Source organism: Coregonus clupeaformis, chromosome 26, assembly GCF_020615455.1.
Source record: "Coregonus clupeaformis isolate EN_2021a chromosome 26, ASM2061545v1, whole genome shotgun sequence".
Classification (NCBI taxonomy): domain Eukaryota; kingdom Metazoa; phylum Chordata; class Actinopteri; order Salmoniformes; family Salmonidae; genus Coregonus; species Coregonus clupeaformis.
The window spans coordinates 8,120,903-8,148,875 of record NC_059217.1 but is presented as its reverse complement, the minus strand read 5'-3'; the positions used below and the strand labels follow the sequence as shown (position 1 = coordinate 8,148,875).

The following is a 27,973-nucleotide window of genomic DNA, read 5'->3' as shown; positions in this document are numbered from 1 at the left end:
AACGTGGCAAAAAATAAAGATGGTCAAACGGTTGGGGCTCAGAATGTGGGGCATCAATGATCAGAGGAAGGTGGGATCAGCCCAGAACTACACGGCAGGACCTGATCAATGACCTGAAGAGAGCTGGGACCACAGTCTCAAAGAAAACCATTAGTAACACACTACGCTGTCATGGATTAAAATCCTGCAGCGCACGCAAGGTCCCCCTGCTCAAGCCAGCGCATGTCCAGGCCCGTCTGAAGTTTGCCAATGACCATCTGGATGATCCAGAGGAGGAATGGGAGAAGGTCATGTGGTCTGATGAGACAAAAATAGAGCTTTTTGGTCTAAACTCCACTCGCCGTGTTTGGAGGAAGAAGAAGGATGAGTACAACCCCAAGAACACCATCCCAACCGTGAAGAATGGAGGTGGAAACATCATTCTTTGGGGATGCTTTTCTGCAAAGGGGACAGGACGACTGCACCGTATTGAGGGGAGGATGGATGGGGCCATGTATCGCGAGATCTTGACCAACAACCTCCTTCCCTCAGTAAGAGCATTGAAGATGTGTCGTGGCTGGGTCTTCCACCATGACAACGACCCGAAACACAGCCAGGGCAACTAAGGAGTGGCTCCGTAAGAAGCATCTCAAGGTCCTGGAGTGGCCTAGCCAGTCTCCAGACCTGAACCCAATAGAAAATCTTTGGAGGGAGCTGAAAGTCCGTATTGCCCAGCGACAGCCCCAAAACCTGAAGGATCTGGAGAAGGTCTGTATGGAGGAGTGGGCCAAAATCCCTGCTGCAGTGTGTGCAAACCTGGTCAAGACCTACTGGAAACGTATGATCTCTGTAATTGCAAACAAAGGTTTCTGTACCAAATATTAAGTTCTGCTTTTCTGATGTATCAAATACTTATGTCATGCAATAAAATGCAAATTAATTACTTAAAAATCATACAATGTGATTTTCTGGATTTTTGTTTTAAATTCCGTCTCTCACAGTTGAAGTGTACCTATGATAAAAATTACAGACCTCAACATGCTTTGTAAGTAGGAAAACCTGCAAAATCGGCAGTGTATCAAATACTTGTTCTCCCCACTGTATGTACAGTGAGGGAAAAAAGTATGTGATCCCCTGCTGATTTTGTACGTTTGCCCACCGACAAAGAAATGATCAGTCTATAATTTTAATGGTAGGTTTATTTGAACAGTGAGAGACAGAATAACAACAACAAAAATCCAGAAAAACGCATGTCAAAAATGTTATAAATTGATATGCATTTAAATGAGGGAAATAAGTATTTGACCCCTCTGCAAAACATGACTTAGTACTTGGTGGCAAAACCCTTGTTGGCAATCACAGAGGTCAGACGTTTCTTGTAGTTGGCCACCAGGTTTGCACACATCTCAGGAGGGATTTTGTCCCACTCCTCTTTGCAGATCTTCTCCAAGTAATTAAGGTTTTGAGGCTGTCGTTTGACAACTCCCTCCACAGATTTTCTATGGGATTAAGGTCTGGAGACTGGCTAGGCCACTCCAGGACCTTAATGTGCTTCTTCTTGAGCCACTCCTTTGTTGACTTGGCCGTGTGTTTTGGGTCATTGTCATGCTGGAATACCCATCCACGACCCATTTTCAATGCCATGGCTGAGGGAAGGAGGTTCTCACCCAAGATTTGACGGTACATGGCCCCGTCCATCGTCCCTTTGATGCGGTGAAGTTGTCCTGTCCCCTTAGCAGAAAAACACCCCCAAAGCATAATGTTTCCACCTCCATGTTTGACGGTGGGGATGGTGCTTGGGGTCATAGGCAGCATTCCTCCTCCAAACACAGCGAGTTGAGTTGATGCCAAAGAGCTCGATTTTGGTCTCATCTGACCACATCACTTTCGCCCAGTTCTCCTCTGAATCATTCAGATGTTCATTGGCAAACTTCAGATGGGCATGTATATGTGCTTTCTTGAGCAGGGGGACCTTGCGGGCGCTGCAGGATTTCAGTCCTTCACGGCGTAGTGTGTTACCAATTGTTTTCTTGGTGACTATGGTCCCAGCTGCCTTGAGATCATTGACAAGATCCTCCCGTGTAGTTCTGGGCTGATTCCTCACCGTTCTCATGATCATTGCCACTCCACGAGGTGAGATCTTGCATGGAGCCCCAGGCCGAGGGAGGTTGACAGTTATTTTGTGTTTCTTCCATTTGCGAATAATCGCACCAACTGTTGTCACCTTCTCACCAAGCTGCTTGGCGATGGTCTTGTAGCCCATTCCAGCCTTGTGTAGGTCTACTTGTCCCTGACATCCTTGGAGAGCTCTTTGGACTTGGCCATGGTGGAGAGTTTGGAATCTGATTGATTGATTGCTTCTGTGGACAGGTGTCTTTTATACAGGTAACAAACTGAGATTAGGAGCACTCCCTTTAACAGCAAACGTACAAAATCAGCAGGGGATCAAATACTTTTTTTCCCTCACTGTAAACTTCTGATCCACTGGGATGAAATAAATAAAAGCTGAAATAAATCATTCTCTCTACTATTATTCTGACATTTCACAATCTTAAAATAAAGTGATGATCCTAACTGACCTAAGACAGGGAATTTTTACTAAGATTAAATGTCAGGAATTGTGAAAAACTGAGTTTAAATGTATTTGGCTAAGGTGTATGTAAACTTCCGACTTAAACTGTGTTTCGCAATGCCCACTTTCAGACACTCCACATATGCAATGACCCATACTTGATTGATTTGGCGGGGCAAGATGGTCCTCTCCAACCGGGAAAGTTGTCATTTAATTAATGGTTTCATTCGTCTAATGGCAAGACTTGGAAGTGGCCAGTATGAAAACAGCAGGTCAGTCAGATTAAGAATGATCTGTGAGATAACGCCTAGAAATAACTATGTGAGACGTACGCATGCCATGCACATGTCGAGAGGTTCATTGTGGTTACCTCAAAACTGTCAACCCAATTCACGAAGGATAGAAAGAGCACAGAGAAGAAAAGAAACGTGCCCGCGGTTCTATATCGTGGAGCTCCGCCCCATAGGGGAGCTCTGCTCCTAGTGGTTTACCCTCTGCCCTAAGGCAGCAACAGCCTGAAGCAAAATTATGCACACACCTGCAGCCAATGGGAGCACAGGTGTCCCTATAAGAGGGGACGCTTCCCCTCAATCAGCCTCCCATTATCTTCAGCGACTGGACGACTAGACTGAAGAAGCCAAGAAGTAAGAAGACTCAGGAAGAAATCGCTCTTCTAAAATGAGCACGCCAGGAGATTTTCCACCCCCAAAAGCCCTTTTCAGGGCTCAGTGCCGATGCTCCTCCATGGCATCTGCGGACCCCCACGACCTTTGTTTCGTGTGTTTGGGGCCGCAGCATGCTAGAAGGACCGCCAGCCCCCTAATTGCGCCTCCTGCGCCCTCCTTCCTATGAAGGAGAGGAAGCAGCGTTGGCGTTTTTAGGGAGGATATCCCCCTAGAGGATGTACTGTCTCTTCTCGCCTCTGCTTCAGAGGCGTCGTCGGACAGTGCTGGCTCAGGGGATGACAAGGAGAGAGACGCAGAGATGGATGTTCCAATGGAACAATCCGACCCTCTGGCGCCAACCTTCAAGACCCCCTTCCCTATGGGGAGTGTGAGATCTGAAGGCTCCTTGTGCGATGACGACACAGGCTCTGTTACGTCAGCAGCCCTGTCTTTCGCAGCGGCCTCTCTGCGTGCGGACTTTCCCGAACTCATTGAGAGAGCCGCCAACCGACTAGAGATAGCGCTGCCCCCTGCTCCCCCCCCTGTGGAGGTCGACATGATGGAGGGCGGCCCCTACTCTAGACCGAGGAAGGCAGCTGAGCCGATGGCTCCTGCTATGCCTTCCCTCTGAAAATATGTCGAGGGCTCGTGGGATACACCCCTGGCGGCGCGTTCGCCGGCCAAACTGTACACCCCATTCACGAGAGTGGCTGGACGTGAGTGGGCTGCTAAGGGAATCCCTAGGCTCGAGAGCGCCATGGCGGCGTATCTAGTGCCGGGTTCGAGTCCCTGGGCGGCCTCCAAGAAAGCCACCCTGCCAGCACAAAAGGACAGACTCACAGCACAGCTGGCTGAGAAGTCCTTTACGCTGGGAGCCCAGACTGTGTCAGCGGCTAATAACATTGCCCTCCTCGCAGCCTCCCTATTCCGTCTAACAACGGGTAGGTCTGAGTTGACCAGCGAGGAGATTGAAGAGGCGTCCAGGATTTCTGGCGCTATTCTTCATTTGACACAAGCGTCAGCGATATGCGCAGGCCGGTCCATGGCCACCTCGGTGGTCATGGAACGTCACCTCTGGCTGTCAATGACAGCCATGAAGGAGACTGACAGAGCCTCGCTGCTAAACGCTCCCGTCTCTAGCGAGGGCCTCTTTGGGGTCGCCGTTAAGGAGGCGACGGAACGTTTTGGTAAGCTTGACGAAGAGAGAAAGCACCTGGCTAAACACCTGCCATTGGCAGGCAAGTTTAGCAGGGCCTCTACTAACCCTTCAACCTCTAACGCCCCCAGTAGAACTACAGGGAGGCGACGGGCCAGGCGACAGGCGCCTACCACCGACAGCAGGCGAGCGGGCTCGGCCCCTCCAGCGACGACGGTGGTGGCGACGATTCCGCCGGCGAGAGAGGTCGTCACAAAACCGTCCTGGCAACACCAGAAGGTCAGCCAGAAACGACGGCGTCAATGACGGGACGAGGGGGAGAGGACGGATGACGGCTCGGCGCTGTACGCGACAGAGCCCACTGTTCCCCCCCACCCTACTGTTCAGGGCATGGAGGGAAATATTTATTGTTGTTATGTGAATAAAGAGCTGGCTCTCACTGACATTGTCACAAAAAAGCCTTTCTTCCATGACACATTGCAGAGTACTTCACATCCTATGAATTTCTCTCACCATCCTGAGTGTAGCTCAACCCACCGAGGGTGCGTAGTTGAACACACTCAGGACAGGAAAGAGAAAAAGGTAGCAAGGCGTAGCCTTAGCTCACCTAATAAAGATATTTTACTACAGACTCCTAGGAGCTCTGTAGTAAAGGTCTCACATAGCAGGCAGCTGTCTCAGTCTAAATATGACATGAAGACGCAGCCGCTAGCTGGGAATGACGCCTTGCTTCAGGCTAACGCCTCAGCCAGAGCAGTTCAGACCCGTGCGACGTTCACGGAGGGCCGGAATACTAGAGTTACAGGTGTAACCAATGTATGGGCGCCCCCGGTTAATTCAGAACGTAACAATGCCCACTACTCTGAGTGCAGCTCACCACACCTAGAGTGTGCTGTTGAGCAGCCTCATGAGACCAGTAAAAAAAGAGGTATTGTGGCGCCACCTTGTGGTACCAGTTAGAGACCACACTATCCAGACTCTGTTGAGTACTGCAGTGGACGGATCTCATGACAAGCAGCAGTCTCAGTCAGACAATGACATGATGACGCAATTGCTATCCGGGGAGGGCGCTCTGTCTCAGGTTAATACCTCAGTCAGTGCAGCTCAAAACCGTGCTGCGTTCACGGAGGGCCGGAATACTAGAGTTACAGACGTAACTGACGTATCAAGGCCTCCGATTCTCTCAGAACGAGCTGATGTTTCCTCTCCCTTTCGAGGGGGGCCCGCCTTGGGCTATTCCACCAACCCAGTGCTGGGGAATAGCGGCGCAGGGCCATAGAGGAATACAGGTCCTTCCTACTGGATGCACCACAGCTTCGTGCGCGCCCGCTTTCTCTGCATTGCTGGCAGTGGCAACGAAGCTGTACCCTCTCACGCTGGCTAGAACAGACGTTGCAGAAGGGTTATGCCCTCCAATTCCATCGAACCCCACCCCGTTCAGGGGAGTGGTGAGACGGTGATGAAAACGCCGGACAAAGTGGCCGCTCTGATGTCAGAGATTACGGAACTTTTTGGCGAAGGAGGCGGTCACAGTAGTTCCCCGGGAGCAAAGGAACAAAGGGCTATATTCGCCTTATTTCCTAGTGCCCAAAAAAGAGGGGGGGAGTGAGGCCGATTTTGGATTTACGCACTCTCAACGAGAGCATAACCAAAACGACCCTTCCGAATGCTGACGACAAAACGTCTACTGGAATGTGTCCAGAAAGGAGACTTTTGTACAAGCATAGACCTAAAGGGACGCGTACTTCCATGTGCCGATACAATCGCGTCACAGGAGGTTTCTGCGGTTCGCCTTTCAAGGGGGTGGCGTACGAGTTCACGAGGATGCCATTCGGGTACGCCCTGGCACCTCGAACATTTTCCAAATGTGTGGAGGCGGCATTGGAGCCGCTGCGTGGGCGTCAAGGGATAAGGCTATTAGCCTACCTAGACGACCTGCTGGTTCTCGCCCCGTCAGCAGAGCTGGCGTTCACTCACACAACACAGACAGTGATTCATCTCACGCGTCTGGGGTTCGCTGTGAATTGGAAAAAGAGCGCACCCTGGCCCAGTCATCAGATTGTCTACCTGGGGCTACAGCTAGACACTGTAATGATGAGGGCTCGAATTTCGGACCCTCGAAGGGTAGCATTGTTGCTAGCCCTGAGGAAGTGTCGTCCGAATCACACAGTGACGGGCGCTGTCGATCATGTCACTTTTGGGTCTCATGTCGTCAGCCCACTCTGTGGTCCCGCTGGGACTTCTGCACATGCGCAGAATACAGCGATGGTTCGCCCAACTAAGACTAGACACAGTGCGTCAACGTCATCGGTTGGTGGTGGTTCCTCTCTCGCTAAGAGCAGACCTGGACTATTGGAGGAATCCGAGCGTTCTCACGCACGGAGTCCCGATGGGCAAGGTGTCATCCTACATTCCAGTATTTACAGATGCTTCTCTGACTGGATGGGGAGGGACATGTCAGACTCAAGCGATAGGAGGTGCATGGCCTCAATCAGGTCGTCACATAAACCTCCTGGAGTTGGAAACGGTTCGACTGGTTCTGACCCACTTTGCGCCTACCCTTCGGGGTCGCGATGTGCTGGTCTGGTCAGACAACCGGACCACAGTAGCTCACATAAATCGCCAGGGAGGGGTCAGGTCACCTGCCCTCCACCGGGCGGCAGAGGAATTGTGGCTGTGGGCTCACAAGCACCTTCGCTCGTTGAGAGCAGCACACATTCCGGGCTACTTGAACGTAGGAGCAGACCTCATGTCAAGAGGGGGTCCTCGAGACGACGAGTGGTGTCTGCATCCGGACATTGTTCTCCGAATTTGGGAACAGTTCGGGAGAGCCGAGGTGGATCTGTTCGCATCACGAGTGAACGCGCAATGTCCCCTATGGTTCTCTCTGAGGGAACAGGACGAGCCACCACTGGGAAGAGACACATTCGCGCACTACCCATGGCCGAAAGTTCTCCTGTATGCATTCCCTCCGCTGTCTTGCATTCTCCCACTGCTAGCCAGGGTGAGGTCAGAAGGGCTGTCAGTGATACTGATAGCGCCCGATCGCCCGGGGGCTCCGTGGTTTGCGGAGATGAGTCAGATGTTGATTGCGCCACCTTGGCCAATTCCACATCGACGGGACGCGTTGACCCAGGCGGGAGGCTTGATAGGGCAGTGGCCCATAATCGGCCAACCACTGAAGGCTTGGTTCCTGAATGGGACAGGTTGAGGCGCCGTGGGTTATCTGATGCAGTGATCAGAACCATACAAGGTGCACGAGCCGGTTCCACTTCTAGGATGTATACCAGCAGATGGAACATTTTTTCACGATGGTGTGACACACAAGGTGTGGACCCCATGAACTGTCAGGTTGAGAGTGTGCTCTCTTTTCTGCAGTTTATGTTTGATAAGCAGAAATCGCCCTCCACCATTAAAGTGTTTGCAGCGGCAATTTCAGCTGGTCATGAGGGGTTTGGCGGAACGAACGTGTTCAGCCATCCTTTAGTGAAACGTTTCTTATTGGGAACGCGGCGGCTTAGGCCAATGCCTAGAGCCACGCTGCCCCAGTGGGATTTGGCCTTGGTACTCGAAGCGCTATGTAAGTCGCCGTTCGAGCCGTTGAATCAAATACCCCTCAAGATGCTGTCTATCAAGACGGCACTGTTGCTCGCCTTGACTACCGCTAAAGCGTGTCAGTGATTTGTGTGCCCTGTCGACGAGACCCGACTGCCTTGCCATTAATGGCGATCTGAGCAGAGCGGTGTTACGTCCTAACCCGGCGTTTGTGCCGAAGGTTATTAGCAGTGCATATAGATCACAGACCGTCGAGTTGTGGGCTTTTTCTCCCCCTCCTCATGGGGAGAGGAGTGAGGAAAAGCTTCATTGTCTGTGCCCAGTGCGCGCTTTGGCGTGTTACGTTGAGCGCACAGCAGCGATTAGGTCATCGCCTCAGCTGTTTGTGTGTCACGGTGCGGCTGCATTAGGTAGACCACTTTCAAAACAGCGATTGTCTCATTGGCTATGTGAAGGTATTGAGACAGCTTACGAGGCAGCGGGGCGACAACTGCCTCAGGGTATCAGAGCTCACTCCACTCGTGGAGTAGCAGCTTCTACTGCCCTCTTCAGAGGAACAGGGGTAGAGGATATTTGTAGAGCAGCGTCATGGTCGACACCGTCTCCATTTATCCGTTTCTATCTATTAGATATGTCTTCTAACTCTTTGGCTCGATCTGTACTCAGCGTGGCTGAAGGGAGATCTTGAGCAAGAAAGAGAGGGAAAAAGCAGGACTGTGGACATGGGTGTCCATCAGGTCCGCTTTGGTTAGGAAGACATATTCTGTTTCTATCTATTAGATATGCCTTCTAACTCTTTGGCTCGATCTGTACTCAGCGTGGCTGAAAGGAGATCTTGAGCAGGAAGGAGAGGAAAAAAGCAGGACTGTGGACATTGGTGTTCATCAGGTCCGCTTTGGTTAGGAAGACATATTCTGGACAGATATGTTTTTTAACTCTTTGGCTCGGTCTGTACTCAGCAAAGCTGAAAGGAGATTTTGAGCCAGGAAGAGAGGATAAAGCAGGACTATGGGCAGGTTCCCATCAGGTCCGCTTTGGTTAGGAAAACATGTTTTTTGATAGATAGGCTTTCTATTTCTCTGGCTCGATTGTACTCAGCATAGCTGAAGGGGAATCTTGAGCTAGAAGAGAGAAAAGCAGGACGATGGACACAGGTTTCTATCAGGTCCGCTTTGGATGGAAAGCATATCTTGTGGCATGTCTCTTGACTGACAGGGTCAGTATAGTAGAGACATGTATTGAATTGACAGAATGTGAGGTCATCTATCTGATTGTTCAGGTTAGTATGACTTATTTTTTGTTCCTGCCTACTAATCTCTGGGATTCCATTGAGTGAGTGAGGTGGTCTACTGTGTACGTAATGTAGAGTGACACTTGGTGTCATTCCATTAGTGGTCGGTAGTGTTTTCATAGGATATTGAGGCACATCTATCTGCTAGTACAGATTTGTGTAGCTTCTATTCTGGTGATCTGCACACCATTGTCATTGGCATTGCCATTGAACTAGGTGGGGCGGGTCTTTAACCGATGACGCGGTATATTGTGATGCCCGGAGGGGTTTTTAGTTGCAGTACTGCGGGAATTGGTTGCGGCCATTGCTAGGCTTGACCTTTTCATTTTTTAATGGGAAGTGTTAGGCTCGGCAGGGAGTACATTTTGGAGCGCTACGCTCCGCCATAAACCACTAGGAGCAGAGCTCCCCTATGGGGCGGAGCTCCACGATATAGAACGATTAGTTACCGGAGTGTAACTCCAGTTCTATGAGTGGAGCGGAGCCCCATAGACTTAAGGCCCTGCCGACCCTCTCTAGTCTCGCTGAAGATAATATCTCGGGAGGCTGATTGAGGGAAGCGTCCCCTCTTATAGGGACACCTGTGCTCCCATTGGCTGCAGGTGTGTGCATAATTTTGCTTCAGGCTGTTGCTGCCTTAGGGCAGAGGGTAAACCACTAGGAGCAGAGCTCCCCTATGGGGCTCCGCTCCACTCATAGAACTGGAGTTACACTCCGGTAACTAATCGTTAATGAACGAATATAAAGAGCATCACAGTTTCCCTTTATGTTTGCCGACTCAACCAAAACATTTCAAGAATCACTTGAACTGTGCGCTGGTCACAGCAAACTACAGCCATGCACTTATTAAAAATATGAATTATTGTTTGAAAGTAATATTACCAAAATGAGGTGTTCCAACCCGAGAATAATTATTTTAATTTACAATAACAAATTAGAGAAAACTGAATGATATAAATAGTCCAAGTTCAATAGGTAATGCGATGAATAAATGCGTTTTCTCCTGTGCACGAGCTCAAGATAAAAGCCTGCAGGGGATGATCGAGCCCATCACCCCTGATATGAATTCTTCAGAGATGATGAGCAGACTCCCCAGCCTCGAGCGTCTTTCTGGAATGCTGGCGCGCGTGTCAGCTGTGAGCCAATCCGCGCCCCAGACGTCACTATGTGGGTCTCATGGTCTGTGTTTAAAACTGAGAAATTCCCTGATGCCACCGCATTCTCTAACCACTTGAGCCTCGAGTTTAATCCTCTGTCATTGGTGACAGCGCGCGATGACGTTGCACCACCAGGGGACCACAGTTTACGCACTGGCACCTTCAGGGGGACACCGTCTGTGGAGAGCTTCTGTACCCTGGTAAGGCGATGGAGAACTCAAGTATGGTGGTCACTGATGTTCCAACTGCTGGCCTAACAGAAATCCTCAACTTCACCATGAATGACACCATCTCCCGACTCTACGAAGGCTTCACAGATGAGCTCACCATGACAGAATTACGCGTAACGAACGACCAGGTATCTCTGAAAGTTCTCAGGACTGCGGTTGCTGCTGGGCTTCGGGCTAAACTGCCGCCGACGGAACCCGCTCACTTGGTGGTTGCCTTTTGGGATTCTCCGCTAAGTCACGGAATCAATGTGTTTGTAGGGATTGTCCTGTGCTTCACCATGCTGGGGCTAGGGTGTACGGTAGATGTGAGCCAGCTTGGGGAACATATCCGCAGACCCATCGGGGTTCTGCTGGCGCTAGTGTGCCAGTTTGTTATCATGCCCCTGGTCGCCTTCCTGCTTGCTTTGGCATTCTCTCTCGACGATGTGGCGGCTATGGCCGTTCTACTGTGTGGCTGCTGTCCAGGAGGAAACCTATCCAACATCATGTCCTTATTAGTGAATGGGGAGATGAATCTGAGGTAACTCAAGGACTCACTAAGAATAAAACTATCACACCTTTCCAAGTGGACTATAAAATGCACTTCAAATAAAATTCTCAATTTATAGCCTACTTGGATGAATGGAAACCTAAACCTATATTAATTGATACATTGTCTGATATTTCACTTTATTCACGATGCCTATAACTCGAAGTTTAGGCACAAGTAGGCTATTACTTGGATTTTACGCATATTGGTTGAATTTTACGCATGAGAATTAAAATTGAATTTTACACATGGTCGTATCTCCAGCATAGCCTACTGTTGGGACTTGTGGTCCAAATTGTCAAAACAGATTTTGATTTGAACACATCTTAATTTATTAAACAGAAAATGGTGCCATTATTTGAGGATCCACCACTTAGTAGTTAATGTGATGGTGTAATTCACTTGTATCTTTCTCTTTTCAGCATCATCATGACCATTTCCTCCACGGTCCTAGCGCTGGTTCTGATGCCGCTGTGTCTGTGGATATATAGCCGCGCCTGGATCAACACCCCGGTGGTCAATCTGATGCCGTTCGGCGCGATCATCCTCACCCTCTGTAGCACTCTCATCCCCATTGGTCTGGGGGTCGTGCTCCGGTACCGCTACAACCGGGCGGCAGACATCGTTTTAAAGGTATACAGGGCAGTCTGAAATAACGGTGCGGTGTAGAGGAAGGTTTGGAGACAGGTTGACTGGTTCAATGTGAGATTGAGAGCACTTGGCACATACTTTAGACAGACACTGAAAAGCTGTTTTGTTATATTCCTTTGCCCTTTTCCTTTTTATAGTTTAGAAATAGGACATTACACGAAGTTCATCCAAAAAATAATATATTAGACCTGTAAGGTACTATATAAAGAATAAAAATGTAGGATTACTTAAATTATTTCCTGATTCTAAGTGTCACATTAAGAATGACATACAATACTAAAATAGTAATAATCAGTTGTGGACCTTTTGACTTTGTAATCACTAGTGTGACATTGTACCCACTGAGTCATTTTTTTATGTCTAGCTTTTAGTGGAGACAAAGCCTGCCCACATTGCACAGTGACATCAGAGGCAGAGGTGCACTGTACTGTCAGGGAGAGCCCCTCGGCCCCTCCCTTTCAGAATAATTTATCTAAAGGCAGCTCAGCCAGGAGAGGGAGGGGCACGAGATGTGTGACAGAGTCATAGAACTGGATGAGAGATCCACAGAGGGGAAGATATCCACAGAGGGGAAGGGATGCAATAAATCACATTGATTCCAGTGGACCATGCTCACTTGTGGCTTTCCCTTGCGCCTTAATAATATTGGTTCTGTTTGAATATCCTGAAAATGCATCCATTGTTCCTTCCCTCCACCCTCCTAAAACAATCTGGATGTAGAGAATGCCTATGTCATAAAACCTTTGTTGATCCCGTGCTGTTTGTTTCCCCAGGTGTCCCTGTGGTCTCTGCTGGTGACCCTGGTGATGCTGTTCATCATGACGGGGGCCATGTTGGGGCCAGAGCTGCTGGCTACCATCCCTCCATCTGTCTATGTGGTGGCTGTCCTGATGCCTGCATGTGGCTACGCTGCAGGCTATGGCCTGGCCACACTGTTCGACCTACCGCCCAACAGCCGTAGGACCGTGTCACTGGAGACCGGGTGCCAGAACGTGCAGCTCTGCACAGCCATCCTGAAGATGGCCTTCCCACCACAGCTGATGGGGGGCATGTATATGTTCCCTCTACTCTACGCTCTCTTCCAGGCCGCTGAGGCCGGCATCTTCATCCTGGCCTATCGGATGTACAGGAAAGAGGTTCTACACAAACCAGACACAAACCCACTAGGGGACAACAGGGATATTGGATATAATAGGTTTGAAGACGAGGATATGGGCTTTGACACTTCTTACGGGGCAGTGACCATGAGTGACCCAAATCTCATCATGCTGGAGCCTTGTCCGGACTCTACTCCTGTTTAGTGTGCATGAGACAATGATGGCCCACCATGGGTGGAGTGGTGCATAGAGACATTCAGGTCCGCTCATGACATCACTATCAAAAGTCCTTGTCATGTCAGCAACATGAGACTGCAGGGCAGAAACCCTATGGGTGTGTCTCATGACAGGACAGAAGACTGCAAATATTTATGGAGGGAGAGAATGTTACAAAATATATTTGAAGCAACTCATAAGACCATGAAAAAAATATTAACAGGTTCATAGAAGTAAAAAAGCCTAGTATATCTGAGCTTACTTCAACATCTTGTGTATTAATGAAAATGGCTGTGAAAATGGATTTCATAAAATATATTCATTCACTCTCACATCACTGATGCAGAACAGCAGCAGTTTGCCAAATGTGTCATCTCACTTGCTTGTAAAGTCAAACATAATCATGATCTACATTACTAACATTGTCAATTATTATTTTGCATTCAAAGCAAGTATTCAAGTTCAAGGGTAAATGTTTTTGGTGCCTATAGTTTCAGTTCAAGAAGAAAAATAATGCAGTACAATTATTCAACAAAACCTAACTACTCCATATATGTAGGACGACAAACCGTCTGTAAAATATACAATTGTGTATAAATATGATACAAGAAAAATAAAATCTGACACTTCTGCATTCCGTCATCTTGCAGAGTTTCGTTTTATTTGCGGATTGGTCTTGGAGGCCAATTTAGGAGGACTGCCACACCTGCGTACAATTAATGAAATCGTGTCTCGTCAATCTATTTAAATTGGTAAACCAAATAACCCAAGTTGGCTGAGCAAAAATGGCTACATATGTAGACGAGTCGATCGACAGTTATTTCTATTCATCTTACAACCCTTATTCTGGCAGGTATCCCAAACCAAAAGGTGCGGGCTGGAGAAACAATTATTTGGCCAACTATGTGGCATCAGAGGACTATTTTGATAACCACCAGCGTGCGCAACTTAAATCTATCTTGTCTCAAATAAACCCCAATCTTACACCGAGGCTACGGAAAGCAAATACCAAAGATGTCGCTGTGCAGGTCAACCCGAAGAAGGATGTCTCGGTGCAGTGTTCCCTCGGCCCAAGGACCCTCATGACCGGAAAGCGAGACGCTTTGCGCAAGAGGAGACAGGAGGCCCAGACACCCGGTAGTCCAGGCAGCTCCGTGGGAGGCGTGCTCTACCCTCGCACACTGGCGGTCTACTCACCTATCGCGTGTAGGAGACTTACATCTTTTCTAGAAGACGACAAAGGGGGGTCTAGTGAAGCACAGACCGGTGACCCACCTGAAACCGTGAAAAAGAATAAAGGCGAAAAGTCTGCAGGGGACAAAACAGAAAAGGCAAAGGAAGAAAAGACTAGTAAAAAATCTAGTAAGAAGACTGACGGGTCAGTTATGACCGAGGTTGTCAAAGCCAATCAGGATGGATCGAAAGTCAAGGCCCGCGTGAGGTTTCAGGTGAGCCCCATGCGGACAATTTAAGTTTAGTCGGCCAGTCTGAAACAGACCCACACACTAAAAAAGAAATACAATAAGAATAATTGACATGAGTAGTTTGTAAAGGTAGATGTGTGAAGGTCTAGACGGCCACTATGTAATTCGCATTCTGACTGGACTCAATTCCTTCCCTAGTTTCTGGAGCAGAAGTATGGGTACTATCACTGCAGAGACTGCAACCTGCGTTGGGAGAGTGCATACGTTTGGTGCGTCCAAGGAACGAGCAAGGTATAGTATGCTGGTCCATTCAATCCCTGAAGTATGACTACTGCTGCTACTCTGGTAGTCTCTTCTCAATTGCTGTCTCTGTTTCAGGTCTACTTCAAGCAGTTCTGTAGAACATGCCAGAAGTCCTTCAATCCTTACCGGGTCGAGGACATCACCTGCCAGGTAAGAATCTAGGCTTCTGTTCTACTCTACATTGTTAAACTGACATAAAAACCACCAGGTTAAACCATGACTTGACACGAAACTTGGGTTCTCCATTTAACCGTGTCCTGTCTCCACAGACTTGTAACAAGGCGCGCTGTGTGTGCGAAGTGACCCCTCGCCACATTGACCCCAAACGCCCCCACAGACAGGATCTGTGTGGCAGGTGCAAGGGCAAGCGGCTCTCCTGTGACCGCACCTTCAGTTTCAAATACATCATCTAGCAGGAACTTGCACATGAACTTTCACATCCAATCTAAGTCCTGCAGGATGAGTTCTTCAGCCCAGAGAATCCCCCATGCACATTTAATGAGGCTCTGGGATGTAGGCGAATACTTTTGAGATTTCATTATTTTCTGTTATGCCTTTATTTTCATGATAGTGATTGCAGGAAAACACTTCTGAACGTGAAATAAAATGGCAATACCCAGCAGTCTACATTCTCTGGTATTTTTCTCACCCTGTCTAGGATGGCTTGTCAGCAGTGGCGCAAGCTTGTAGTAGTATGTCGGCCATTACCGAGGATGGCCTGAACTTACAATGGTCTCTTGCATTGGAACTAAAGCATCGTCTTTGGTTGTAGAGAACTGACAAAGCGTGCCTGTGACGTCAGAGGCATATACTCTATGCCTGACTAGCGTTACTGGAGCTCTGCAGCATGGCTCAATGCAGATGTTTTATTTTTCAATAAATTTAGCTAGGACTGTGGTTTGAGGGGCCTAATTAACCTGAAAACGTGCATTTTTCAAACCTAATAGCATGTCACCAAACAGGCTGAACTTTCAAGCAGCTCTTACATAGCATTTTGTTATTCCAACCTGTGTGGAAATATGTGACTGCAATGGGCCTTTAATTGTTACCCAGATAATATTTGATATTGAGAAATGGCTGCATTGGAGCTTTAAATGAATAACCCTATCAATACAGTCTGAAAACAATGGCAGAGAAATTCATATGATCAAGTTTTTATTTATCCAGAGAGAAGGCTGGTATGTTAAATGACAAAAAGAAAAGTATACCGGTAATGCATCTCTACAATAAAAACAATTTTCCAGGTAAATATCTGTTAAATAACTAAGATCAGCATTCAAATGTACCAGACAAGCAACAGACAAGTTCTGTGGAATGAGTACAGTGATCGTTTACAATGTGCCATGACAAGTTTCCTGCAACACTTTCAGACAAGTTCATGTCCTGCAGCAAGCGGTGCCTTTTTAGAAGCAAAAGCAGAGCCTTAATGGCAGCAGTTTCCCCTCCGAACACAGGGCCGTGGCACACCATCAGTGCAGCTGTGCGCCACTGGGCTCAGCCAACATGGACAAACACAGGCCTCAGTTTCTCAAGTCTTTTTAGAGGAGCCTGTACAGGGCCAACTTGGAGATCACAGTGGAGAGAAGGAATGCATAGGACTGGGCTTGGTTGGGCTGTGGCAGTCCAACAGGAAGCAGAATCTACGCGAGCGCCTTTAACCAGTTCCAATGACCTCTGACCCATAAGCACGTGGACCAACAGGCAGGCCAGTCTATAGGAAATGTTAAAGTTTGTGTGACAGGATTATAATAGTGGGAGGGTCATTAGTGACTATCAGCTCTCTTTTCTCCTATTAGCTTCATACATCCTATTCGGATTAACAGTGCAACAAAAGTACAAGGGGAAAATACTGGTTTTACACTATACATTTTCTAAAATATATACAGAGTAAAATAAGTTATTGATGTTTCCATAATGAGTTGTAGCCAGTCTGCACTTCAGTGCAATTATATGCATTTGTGTATGCGAGTGTATACAATCATATTCTATCTATCTATACCACACAGCCTAAAGTCTCTACAGGCAGGTACTTATTTGGTTACAGAGTGAGAGTTTCATTAGAAGACCTGCTGAAGATGCTCGTCTCCAATGCAGGTCAATACACAGATCCCCTAGGGTTACAATTACACGTTAAATATCCTAACATTTACAACCTAGGATGTTAGCTCTAATAAAAAATAGTACATTTCTCAAAAAATATTCTTGCAGTGCTTCTCTCTTTCAAGCATGCTTCTGAAAACTATTTTCTTTCTTTGTTTTTGTTTATGAATCTTGACAGGGACTGCCTGTCCTCTCACACATCCATCCGGTTTCCTTCCGGACTGACTCCAAAGTCTCCCGTGCTCCAAATCTTCTGCTACAAGAACACAACACCATATCATCTCGCTGACCAAACCTCAGGATCCAACCAGTCCCCTGAGAGGGGCTGAGGTAGCCTCTGGCCAATATGGGAGACCCATCCAGTTTAGCATCATCATCCCCATTGTCTCCTTCCTACTTCTCACTCCTGGGCCAGTCTTCACCAGTCACATAATACCACGACTTATTGCAGATGAATTTGGCAAGGTGGCTTATTCTGGGAAAACAGATATGAGCTTTTAAAGTATTTTATATATGTAATATATATTAATATGAGTCACAGTTATTCCCACACATCCTTTAGCCCTTATAGGTGGAGTCTCTTCTGTCCTCCCCTGACACACGTCACTGTCTCACCAGCCTCCAGAGCAGATGGAAGCTGTGAGTGGTACAGGAGAGGTATGCTGTAGTCTAGTCCAGTCCAGACTTTGGGCCTGAAGGCTCACAGTCCAGTGCTGACCACTGTGGTCTGGGGGGTCTGGCAGGCCTGGGTCTGGCTCAGAGCCTCTCTGATCTGCAGGTTGAGCTCCATGAGGCGGCCGCTGGCCTGGGACAGGTCCCTGCTGGGCCCCACCACGGCCAGGCAGCCTGTCTGGCCCAGCGTCTGGTGACGGAAGTAGATGTGCAGGAGAGTCTGGACCGCGTTGTCTGACTCGTTCCCAAAGATGTCGTTAGGCCACAGAGACCTAGTGGAGGAGAGGGGAGGGAGGAGGAAAAGGGTATCAGCGCCGAGATTTAAGAGTAGATACAGGACAGAAGACTAGACACATGCCTGTGTAGTCTATACATTGAGGAATAGCTGTAGGATAGAAAATACGTAATCGTTGTTTCTTTACCTGAAGGTTTTGACCTGTGTGAGGGCAGAGCTGAAGTCTCTGGCCCTCAGGGTCTCAATAAGTGATTGGATGGCCGTCTCCGTACTGGTCTGGGAGGCATCCGACACGCCCACATCCTCCTGTCCATCAACCCCTGACTCCGCCTGCTTCAAACAGCTCTCAAGAATGGCCAGCTCCTCTGACATGTTGGTCACCTTGGAGACACACACACACACACACCCACCCAAAAGGTCAGATAACTGCAGAGATAATCTCACGTGTTTGGGCACGTGCAAGACTTGTCTAGAAAATCAGTGAAGCAATGCAATTAGTATTGATGTGATTCATTGAAATAGCTGACCTCATCTCTCCATGTGAGAAATGATTCACTCTCATTCAGGGGATTTTTTAAATTATTTTTTTATTTCACCTTTATTTAACCAGGTAAGCCAGTTGAGAACAAGTTCTCATTTACAACTGCGACCTGGCCAAGATAAAGCAAAGCAGTGCGATAAAAACAACAACACAGAGTTACATATGGGGTAAACAAAACATAAAGTCAAAAATACAAACAGAAAATGTATACAGTGGGGAGAACAAGTATTTGATACACTGCCGATTTTGCAGGTTTTCCTACTTACAAAGCATGTAGAGGTCTGTAATTTTTATCATAGGTACACTTCAACTGTGAGAGACGGAATCTAAAACAAAAATCCAGAAAATCACATTATGATTTTTAAGTAATTCATTTGCATTTTATTGCATGACATAAGTATTTGATCACCTACCAACCAGTAAGAATTCCGTCTCTCACAGACCTGTTAGTTTTTCTTTAAGAAGCCCTCCTGTTCTCCACTCATTACCTGTATTAATTGCACCTGTTTGAACTCGTTACCTGTATAAAAGACACCTGTCCACACACTCAATCAAACAGACTCCAACCTCTCCACAATGGCCAAGACCAGAGAGCTGTGTAAGGACATCAGGGATAAAATTGTAGACCTGCACAAGGCTGGGATGGGCTACAGGACAATAGGCAAGCAGGTTGGTGAGAAGGCAACAACTGTTGGCGCAATTATTAGAAAATGGAAGAAGTTCAAGATGACGGTCAATCACCCTCGGTCTGGGGCTCCATGCAAGATCTCACCTCGTGGGGCATCAATGATCATGAGGAAGGTAAGGGATCAGCCCAGAACTACACGGCAGGACCTGGTCAATGACCTGAAGAGAGCTGGGACCACAGTCTCAAAGAAAACCATTAGTAACACACTACGCCGTCATGGATTAAAATCCTGCAGCGCACGCAAGGTCCCCCTGCTCAAGCCAGCGCATGTCCAGGCCCGTCTGAAGTTTGCCAATGACCATCTGGATGATCCAGAGGAGGAATGGGAGAAGGTCATGTGGTCTGATGAGACAAAAATATACCTTTTTGGTCTAAACTCCACTCGCCGTGTTTGGAGGAAGAAGGATGAGTACAACCCCAAGAACACCAGTGAGATCTTGGCCAACAACCTCCTTCCCTCAGTAAGAGCATTGAAGATGGGTCGTGGCTGGGTCTTCCAGCATGACAACGACCCGAAACACACAGCCAGGGCAACTAAAGAGTGGCTCTGTAAGAAGCATCTCAAGGTCCTGGAGTGGCCTAGCCAGTCTCCAGACCTGAACCCAATAGAAAATCTTTGGAGGGAGCTGAAAGTCCGTATTGCCCAGCGACAGCCCCGAAACCTGAAGGATCTGGAGAAGGTCTGTATGGAGGAGTGGGCCAAAATCCCTGCTGCAGTGTGTGCAAACCTGGTCAAGACCTACAGGAAACGTATGATCTCTGTAATTGCAAACAAAGGTTTCTATACCAAATATTAAGTTCTGCTTTTCTGATGTATCAAATACTTATGTCATGCAATAAAATGCAAATGAATTACTTAAAAATCATAATGTGATTTTCTGGATTTTTGTTTTAGATTCCGTCTCTCACAGTTGAAGTGTATCTATGATAAAAATTACAGACCCCTACATGCTTTGTAAGTAGGAAAACCTGCAAAATCGGCAGTGTATCAAATACTTGTTCTCCCCACTGTATACAGTGTGTGCGAATGTAGTAAGTTATGGAGGTAAGGCAATAAATAGGCCATAGTGCAAAATAGTTACAATTTCGTATTTATACTGGAATGATAGATGTGCAAAAGATGATGTGCAAATAGAGATACTGGGGTGCAAATTAGCAAAATAAATAACAATATGGGGATGAGGTAGTTGGGTGGGCTAATTTCAGAATGGCTGTGTACAGGTGCATTGATCGGTACAGGTCACAATGGTGGGTATATGGGGCTTTGGTGACAAAACGGATGGCACTGTGATAGACTACATCCAATTAGCTGAGTAGAGTGTTGGAGGCTATTTTGTAAATGACATCGCCGAAGTCAAGGATCGGTAGGATAGTCAGTTTTACGAGGGCATGTTTGGCAGCATGAGTGAAGGAGGCTTTGTTGCGAAATAGGAAGCCGATTCTAGATCTAACTTTTGATTGGAGATGCTTAATGTGAGTCTGGAAGGAGAGTTTACAGTCTAACCAGACACCTAGGTATTTGTAGTTGTCCACATACTCTAGGTCAGACCCGCCGAGAGTAGTGATTCTAGTCGGGTGGGCGGGTGCAAGCAGCGTTCGGTTGAAGAGCATGCATTTAGTTTTACTTGTGTTTAAGAGCAGTTGGAGGCTACGGAAGGAGTGTTGAGATTTAACTCCAGTAAAAAGCCATAAGACAACAGGGCTAGACCGCAGAAGAACCTCTAGATAGGTACTGAGATAGAGACAGTCAGGCACTATGTCTGTCTGGTTAGGCAAAATTGCGTGTGTGCGTGTGAGTGAGAGAAAGAGCATATGCACAGAGGCATCTTGTAGAATGTTTATATATTTTCTTGAGGGCACATTTGTACATAGTCATCTACAAAAATGGCTCATGACTTTACAGAACGACTTTTGCCGTTACAGTATCTTTAATTTCAAAAAGCATAAGCCTGTGTGTGTGCGTATACACTGTGTACAAAACATTAGGAACACCTTCCTAATATTGAGTTGCAGCCCCTTTTGCCCTCAATTCGTCGGCGCATGGACTCTACAAGGTGTCGAAATCGTTCCACAGGGATTCTGGCCCATGTTGACTCAGCAACGTTGCAGTTCTTGACACACTCAAACCGGTGCGCCTGGCACCTACCCCCATACCCCATTCAAAGGCACTTAAATATTTTCACCCCCTGAATGGCAGACATACACAATCCATGTCTCAATTGTCTCAAAGCTTAAACATTTATTCTTTAACCAGTCTCTTCCCCTTAATCTACAGTGATTTAAGTGGATTTACAAGGTGACATCAATAAGGGATCATAGCTTTCACTTGGATTTACCTGGTCAGTCTGTCATGGAAAGAGCAGGTGTTCCTAATGTTTTGTACACAGGAAGCAAGTGAGTTTAATTTAGCGTGTGAGTTGTCACTGCTTGTTTCCTGTCAGGGAAGATGGGGGAAAATCCAGGCGGCCTCAGTGTCTCAAGTTTTCCTGAAACAACCTGAAGCCCAATTAAAGAGCTCTTTGGGAAAGGGAAATAAAATATAACACCCTCCCTGTGTTGACCTAGCACACACACACAAAATGGTGCATGTGATGTGAAAGACTCCAAGTGTGCTTGGCATGTAAATGAATAACATAACTGACCCCTATTACCACAGCCTAAAACCGTTTTAATAATAATAATATGCCATTTAGCAGACGCTTTTATCCAAAGCGACTTACAGTCATGCGTGCATACATTATTTATTTTTTTGTGTGTATGGGGTGGTCCCGGGGATCAAACCCACTACCTTGGCGTTCCAAGCGCCGTGCTCTACCAGCTGAGCTACAGAGGACCCTTCTGTACCACCCAGTCCCTGTTGAGTGAACCCCTGCCCAGTCTCACCTCTGCCTCTCTCTTGATGGTGTCCACATGACTGATGAGTTTACAGTAGGCCTGGAAGAGTAGCAGCAGCTGGAAGTGCAGCTTATAGAGCCTGCGACACAGCTCCAGCTCCTACAGAGAGAGAGAGCAGAGACAGTAACACACCGCTCACACTCACTACAGCCACACAGGTCATAATGGCCACATGATCAGACGGATGGACATCCTGGGTTAGAAACTAACGGGGAAGGAGATGAAAGGGTTAACAAGGTGCGGAGCGATGTCCCTACAGCAGGGGTCTCCAACCTTTTCTAGCATGAGAGCTACTTTTAAAAAATGTAAACATTTTTTTTCTAGCTTTCAAATAGGCACATCTCTTCTCCTCTCCCCTGCAACTCTTCCCCGGGTCCTTAGTGTACAAGAAAAAGTAGTGCAGTGTTTTCTGTCAATATACCTGGTAAAATAATGGTTAGTAAACAACTCCAAGGGGGGTCATCTAAAATCTGTAATTTATATCCCAAATTATGGTTTATATTTCCCCAAATCATGTTCTCAGTTTTATTTTACCTGTTTTGTTTAGTTTTTCACTCTCAAAATGACAACTGTCGATGTCAATGCTTCAATCACATCAGAATACCTTTTCTTGGGGGGGTAATTCCCCTTTAATTGCGCATCTGGCCCTTTAATTGCGCATCCAGTGTGCCTTCTAATGTTCCAGTCTAGCAATGGTTCTGTACTGCTGCTGCTCATTGCATGGCAATGTTTGCAAATAACAAATAATAGATACAAATGATATACAGTACTTACTCATGATATACTTATGCCAGGTAAGCCTACTTTGCAGTTAACATTTAATGAAGACATTTTGTATTTCTGTCAACCCACAAGACTTATCACATCAACTAGCTAGCTACACGCAGAGTGATAGACAAACTCCCGCACCACACAGACAAAGGGGCAATATTGCTGGAAGTTAATTGGCAGATATTGTGTTAGGTTTGGCTTTTTAAGCCAATAGTGGCTAACCAGGGGTGGGATAATGTCAATGTTGCGTTGGTTATGGGCATTAATATGGAGTTGGTCTCCCCTTTGCTGCTATAATAATCTCCACTCTTCTGGGAAGGCTTTCCACTAGATGTTGGAACATTGCTGCGGGGACTTGCTTCCATTCAGCCACAAGAGCATTAGTGAGGTCGGGCACTCATGTTGGGCGATTAGGCCTGGCTCACAGTCGGCGTTCCAATTCATCCCAAAGGTGTTCAATGGGGTTGAGGTCAGGGCTCATTGCAGGCCATTCAAGTTCTTCCACACCGATCTCGACAAACCATTTCTGTATGGACCTCGCTTTGTGCACGGGGGCATTGTCATGCTGAAACATGAAAGGGCCTTCCCCAAACTGTTGCCACAAAGTTGGAAGCACAGAATCGTCTAGAATGTCATTGTATGCTGTAGCGTTAAGATTTCCCTTCACTGGAACTAAGGGGCCTAGGCCAAACCATGAAAAACAGCCCCAGACTATTATTCCTCCTCCACCAAACTTTATATATAGTGTTCTTTCAGAATTGTTTGGCGAGCTACTCATAGGTGGGCTGCGAGCTACTGGTAGCTAGTGATCTACCTGTTGGAGACCCCTGCCCTAAAGAGAACCGACGAGGCCTGGGGCCATAGGTGAGGATCTAGCCCTATTAACTAGCTACTAACAAACCAGAGGTTGTCATCATCATTAGCCATGGAGGACTGGGTTATACACCAACCATCACCACCTGTCTGTTGCGCCCCCTATGGATAAGGTCTGTCCAACCACCGAGATAAACCGAGCAAATATGTGACTGAAATTATCAAACATTCTCTCTAATGCAGGAAACATGGAGGAAAATGGGAATTTGAACAGATATGGGAATGGAGCAATAAGCATGCAAAATGGAGGTAGACTCTAAACATGGCTTCACAGCTCTCTCTCCATCCTCTCCCCTCCCCATAACAGTAGGGAAATCAGTAGGGATGAGGGAGGGGTTAAGAAGTTGACAAGATTATTCAGTCAAGGTGAAGCCAAAAGTAGAGTATATATCTCCATACATGCCAATGATGAGAAACAGTATGCTTGGGTAAATGATTTAGATATATGAGAGAGAGGTGGAGTCAGAGTGGGAGGGCCCAGGCCGTGGTTGGTTGACGACAGCGGCAGGTACACGTGGAGGGATGAGATGGTCAGTGTGTTGTCCGGACATCATGATTATATTGGAGTCTAGAATACTTAACAGAACCACTTACTGCTAGTTTTTCCATTTGCTAAGCAAGAGGGTGAGCAGGTCACAAAAACAACAAACAAAACGGGAAGAGAGAAAGACCAAGAATTAGTGAGCCTTCACATCGCAACCCTGATACAGTGACCTGACAGGTAACAACCCCTCCATCATAACACCTGTTCCCAGGTCAGGGGAGGCTTAGTCCCAACAGTGGTTCTTAGATAACAACAGCTGGTCTAGGATCAGTGTATTCAAGTCAAAGCAGTGTAGAAATACAGAGCTGGAAAACAGAGAGCAGGATGTAGACAAAGCAAGAGAGGTAAGAGGGGGTGAAGTAGAAGAGCAGTGAATGAGTATGTGCCTCTCTGCTGATGAGAGTACAACAGAGCTTTAGTCTGTAATAGCTAATTTTTTCACAGCCAAGCATGTCCTCTGACCTGGGAGAGAGAGGAGGGGGGGGGGCAAGCAAAGAGGCTACAAATCTATAACCTCCAGTATCGAAGTCAGAGTACTAAACAATATCAGGGGACAGGAGGAGACCGCACGGTAGGGGTTCTCAGCTGACCTCAGATCAGCTACATCTACCATGATGAGCTGAAGTAATACTGGCTTCAAGACCAGAGACCAGGGTTCAGTAGCCAAAGGATGTTTAAGACAGATTGACTGTTTAATGTCTCCCTTGAGGGTCTGATTATATCACTGAGCTTGTAGGAAGTTAAAACATTGTGTTGAGGATGAGAGGGGAGATGAATTAGCTTTGACACGTATTTTCTCTGAGAACAAAACTGTTTCAACAGGCATGTTACCATGCTTATCGAGTGCTTGATTGTATTAGAAAAGGCACTCAAACACAGACTGTCGTCACAATTTGACACACGTAACATTGCTGTGTTCAGATGTGTGTGTTAGTCATACCTGGGCCTGAGTGTTGGGTCCTTGGTTGCAGTCTTTGTCGCCAAACGTTTTCCTGCAGTTCTCCAGCCACTGTATGAATGGGATGCGAGAGAATATGTCATGAAATTAATACCAGTGTTTTTTCTTTCGACGAGTGTGTGTGTTTGTGCAGGGGTCAGGTGGGGGGTAGATTTAATAAGAGTGCTGTACTTAGCGAATTAAAGAGGGTTGGTTCCAGTTCAGGGGGGTGGAGACCAATCCTCCAGGGACCGCACCAGTCTCATTCAATTAGCGCCCCTGCATCCCAGAGCCCTCTCGCGCTCTCATCTGTCCTCTTTACCCCCCCCCCTCCATCTCTTCTTCCTCCCTCCTGTCTAACCCTCTAACTGATTTAAGAGCGCCAGAGGATATTTTTAGCCCTTCAGCAGAGGATGTCGCTAGCAATGTGGACGCTAACGGATGCTAAATCCACTCATATCCTCCTGCGATTCAATGGCTGACCCGACGACGAGACACCCAAACCCATTTATCTCCTTATGACTCAGCTCATTGTCTCGGTTCTGTTCTCTCAGCCTCTTCCTCACTGATCTGGAGGTGAAATGAGGCGTAATCTGAGGCCTCATTGAGCCTTCAGCTTTCCAATTGATGTAGTTCTGTCCTTGAGCTGTTCTTGTCTATTAATGTTCTGTATTATGTCATGTTTCATGTTTTGTGAGGATCCCAGGAAGAGTAGCTGGTGCTTTGGCAACAGCTATTGGGGATCCGAATAAAATAAAAAATAATATCTCACTAGGAATGAGAGGCCATTGAAGTACCACCAGTGGTCTGGTGCAGGGCTGGTACAGATATGTGGTATGATAATTAGCCATAATTGGATGGAATAAGAATGTGTGATTGTGTGGTCTGGGGGTTTAGGAAACGGTAGGTAAGAGTACTGTAACTGTAGATAGGGATGAGGGTGTACTGTATAGTACATGGTGATGATTGGGGAAAGCTCACCTCCTCAGCCGCCTCTCTCTTGCCGTTGTAGGTGTCCAGGTGTTCCTGCAACTCCAGCACACTAAACTTCAGAGTCTCCAGCAGTCCACATGACACCAACTACAACACAGACCAGACACAACACACATTAACCAACCAACAGAAGGACACAACTACAGGACAACCAACTACACAATACATATCACATGAATGAATGTGTCAACTCCCTGCAGTATAGGCCAAGTACATATTCACTGCATAACATGCAATTGCACGCATTACAAGTACGGCTAATTATATAACTGCTGCCATCGCTAAAAATATCTTACCAACAAGCATGCTACAATTAGCTTTTGTCATGGTTCCCTTTTGTAACCAGAGAAATTATGTAACATAACTTTACATTATTAAGGAAGTTGTCATCTTTGGGTTAGCAGGGCAGACTCACCGTCTCAGCATCCAGCAGCACTGTGGGGCACTGGGAGTGAGAGGTCATGACCTCTAGGGAGCTGAGGAACTGGTTCCCCATTCGCTGCAGCCTCTCTCCTAGGAAACGCACTGACGAGTGGGTGATGAAGCCAAACTTCCTCTGCATGCTCTGCAGACACCAAGACAATAACACAGTCAACAGAGTGAACACACACGCATGAATATGTACAAAACATAAACACACACACAAAACTAAACATATCCCACTCCTCTTTCTCTCTCACCTTAAACAGTCGGGAGAACACATGGAAGGTGTACACAGCAGAGGACCCATCCGTGTCCGACAACATCTGGTTGACATGGCAACGCCAGGCGTCCTCCTCGTCGTCATAGGCAACGGGCTGGAAAGCGGCCAGGATGGCGGAGAGGAAGGGCGAGGGGGGCGGAGATGCCTGGATCTCGGGGAAACCATCTTGATCGCCCTCATCTTGACTGAGAACAGACAAACACACAGGGTCTGTTTAAGTACCACTGACACACACACAGGATTCACCTAATTCTGAACGCACACATACACGCACACCCTCGCTCTGACTGCAACCAAAACAACCTCACACTTCCTCTCTTGCCTCCTCCCCTTTCTCTGATCCCATCTCACTGCAGATGTTTCTGCTGCAGTGTTTCTTTTGGAGAGCTCTACTACAAAGCCAGAGCAAAGAGAATGCATGGCACAACTACCATCTTAACACACACACACACACACACACTGATACTCACAGGCCCGTGGGACCGAACAGCCTGACGAAACAGACCGAGTAGAAGTATCGGATGCCTGCGCTGCCGAGCACCGTGGAGGACACAGTCTTCGTCCTCATCCTCACCTTAACTAGAGCCTCTCCTTCCCTCCCTCTCTCTCTCTGCAGCACGGCAACACTGAGTCTCTCTGCCAGCTGCACTAGCCTGCCTAACACACTGCACCGCACCACACAGGAATGCAGAGCAGAGCTCTATCTGAGCCCAGCATCTGACACACACACACAGCAAGGCCCCAACCTCACCGCAGGAAGCTCAATACCTCCTGCTGAGTTAAGCTTTCTTGTTGGCGCGCACATACACACAGCAGAGCCCCTCTGTTTTCCGGGGGAGGATCATTAGGAGCACTGCCATTCCCTCTAGCGATCAATTAAATTTTGGGTTTTGGAAATGGGGGAAATTAATTCAAGTACGTGTGTGTACTGAATGAGCAAGCAAGAAGTGTGTGCGCGCGTGTGGTTTCTATATCTCTGGTAGTTGAAGAGAGTTGATTTGTGGCTGTACTGCGATCAGTGTCCTCTAGCCTGAGTTGGCCCACCTTGATGAGCCAGGCAGACCCGACAGACCTCACCCGACACACTCAGCCCTCCAATCGATCAATTACTTGAGCAAACACAGAACGCACATACAATACAATACTTGCTGTCACAATACCAAGACCCACCACACAACACACACAACTGGTTGGGA

General features: G+C 47.3%; 3 protein-coding genes across 19 annotated transcripts in view; 2 read left to right on the top strand and 1 right to left on the bottom strand.

The window, feature by feature from the left end:
* The first annotated feature begins 10,454 nt into the window (after positions 1-10,454).
* On the top strand, positions 10,455-13,091 carry LOC121540168 (sodium/bile acid cotransporter 4-like). The gene is made up of 3 exons (XM_041848831.2): positions 10,455-11,125; positions 11,557-11,767; positions 12,559-13,091. The coding sequence occupies exons 1-3, from the start codon at positions 10,584-10,586 to the stop codon at positions 13,084-13,086; spliced, it is 1,281 nt and encodes a 426-aa protein (XP_041704765.1). The 5' UTR covers positions 10,455-10,583; the 3' UTR covers positions 13,087-13,091.
* Positions 13,092-13,808: 717 nt separating this feature from the next.
* Positions 13,809-15,447, top strand: LOC121540169 (zygote arrest protein 1). The gene is made up of 4 exons (XM_041848832.2): positions 13,809-14,546; positions 14,721-14,813; positions 14,901-14,975; positions 15,095-15,447. The coding sequence occupies exons 1-4, from the start codon at positions 13,884-13,886 to the stop codon at positions 15,236-15,238; spliced, it is 975 nt and encodes a 324-aa protein (XP_041704766.1). The 5' UTR covers positions 13,809-13,883; the 3' UTR covers positions 15,239-15,447.
* A 520-nt stretch (positions 15,448-15,967) lies between these two features.
* LOC121540166 (protein furry homolog-like) overlaps positions 15,968-27,973 on the bottom strand; it is a 94,920-nt gene continuing 82,914 nt past the window's right edge. For 13 of the 17 annotated variants that reach the window (XM_041848829.2, XM_041848813.2, XM_041848815.2 and 10 more), the window contains 8 exons: positions 26,755-26,962; positions 26,490-26,639; positions 26,063-26,161; positions 25,085-25,153; positions 24,195-24,212; positions 21,945-22,055; positions 18,020-18,213; positions 15,968-17,869 (listed from right to left, as the gene is read on the bottom strand). In XM_041848829.2, coding sequence (XP_041704763.1) covers positions 17,626-17,869; positions 18,020-18,213; positions 21,945-22,055; positions 24,195-24,212; positions 25,085-25,153; positions 26,063-26,161; positions 26,490-26,639; positions 26,755-26,962 — 1,093 coding nt within the window. In that variant the 3' untranslated portion in view covers positions 15,968-17,625. The remainder of the gene's footprint in view (positions 17,870-18,019; positions 18,214-21,944; positions 22,056-24,194; positions 24,213-25,084; positions 25,154-26,062; positions 26,162-26,489; positions 26,640-26,754; positions 26,963-27,973) is intronic. The other 4 variants (XM_041848817.2, XM_041848825.2, XM_041848826.2 and 1 more) reach the window with 1 other exon arrangement.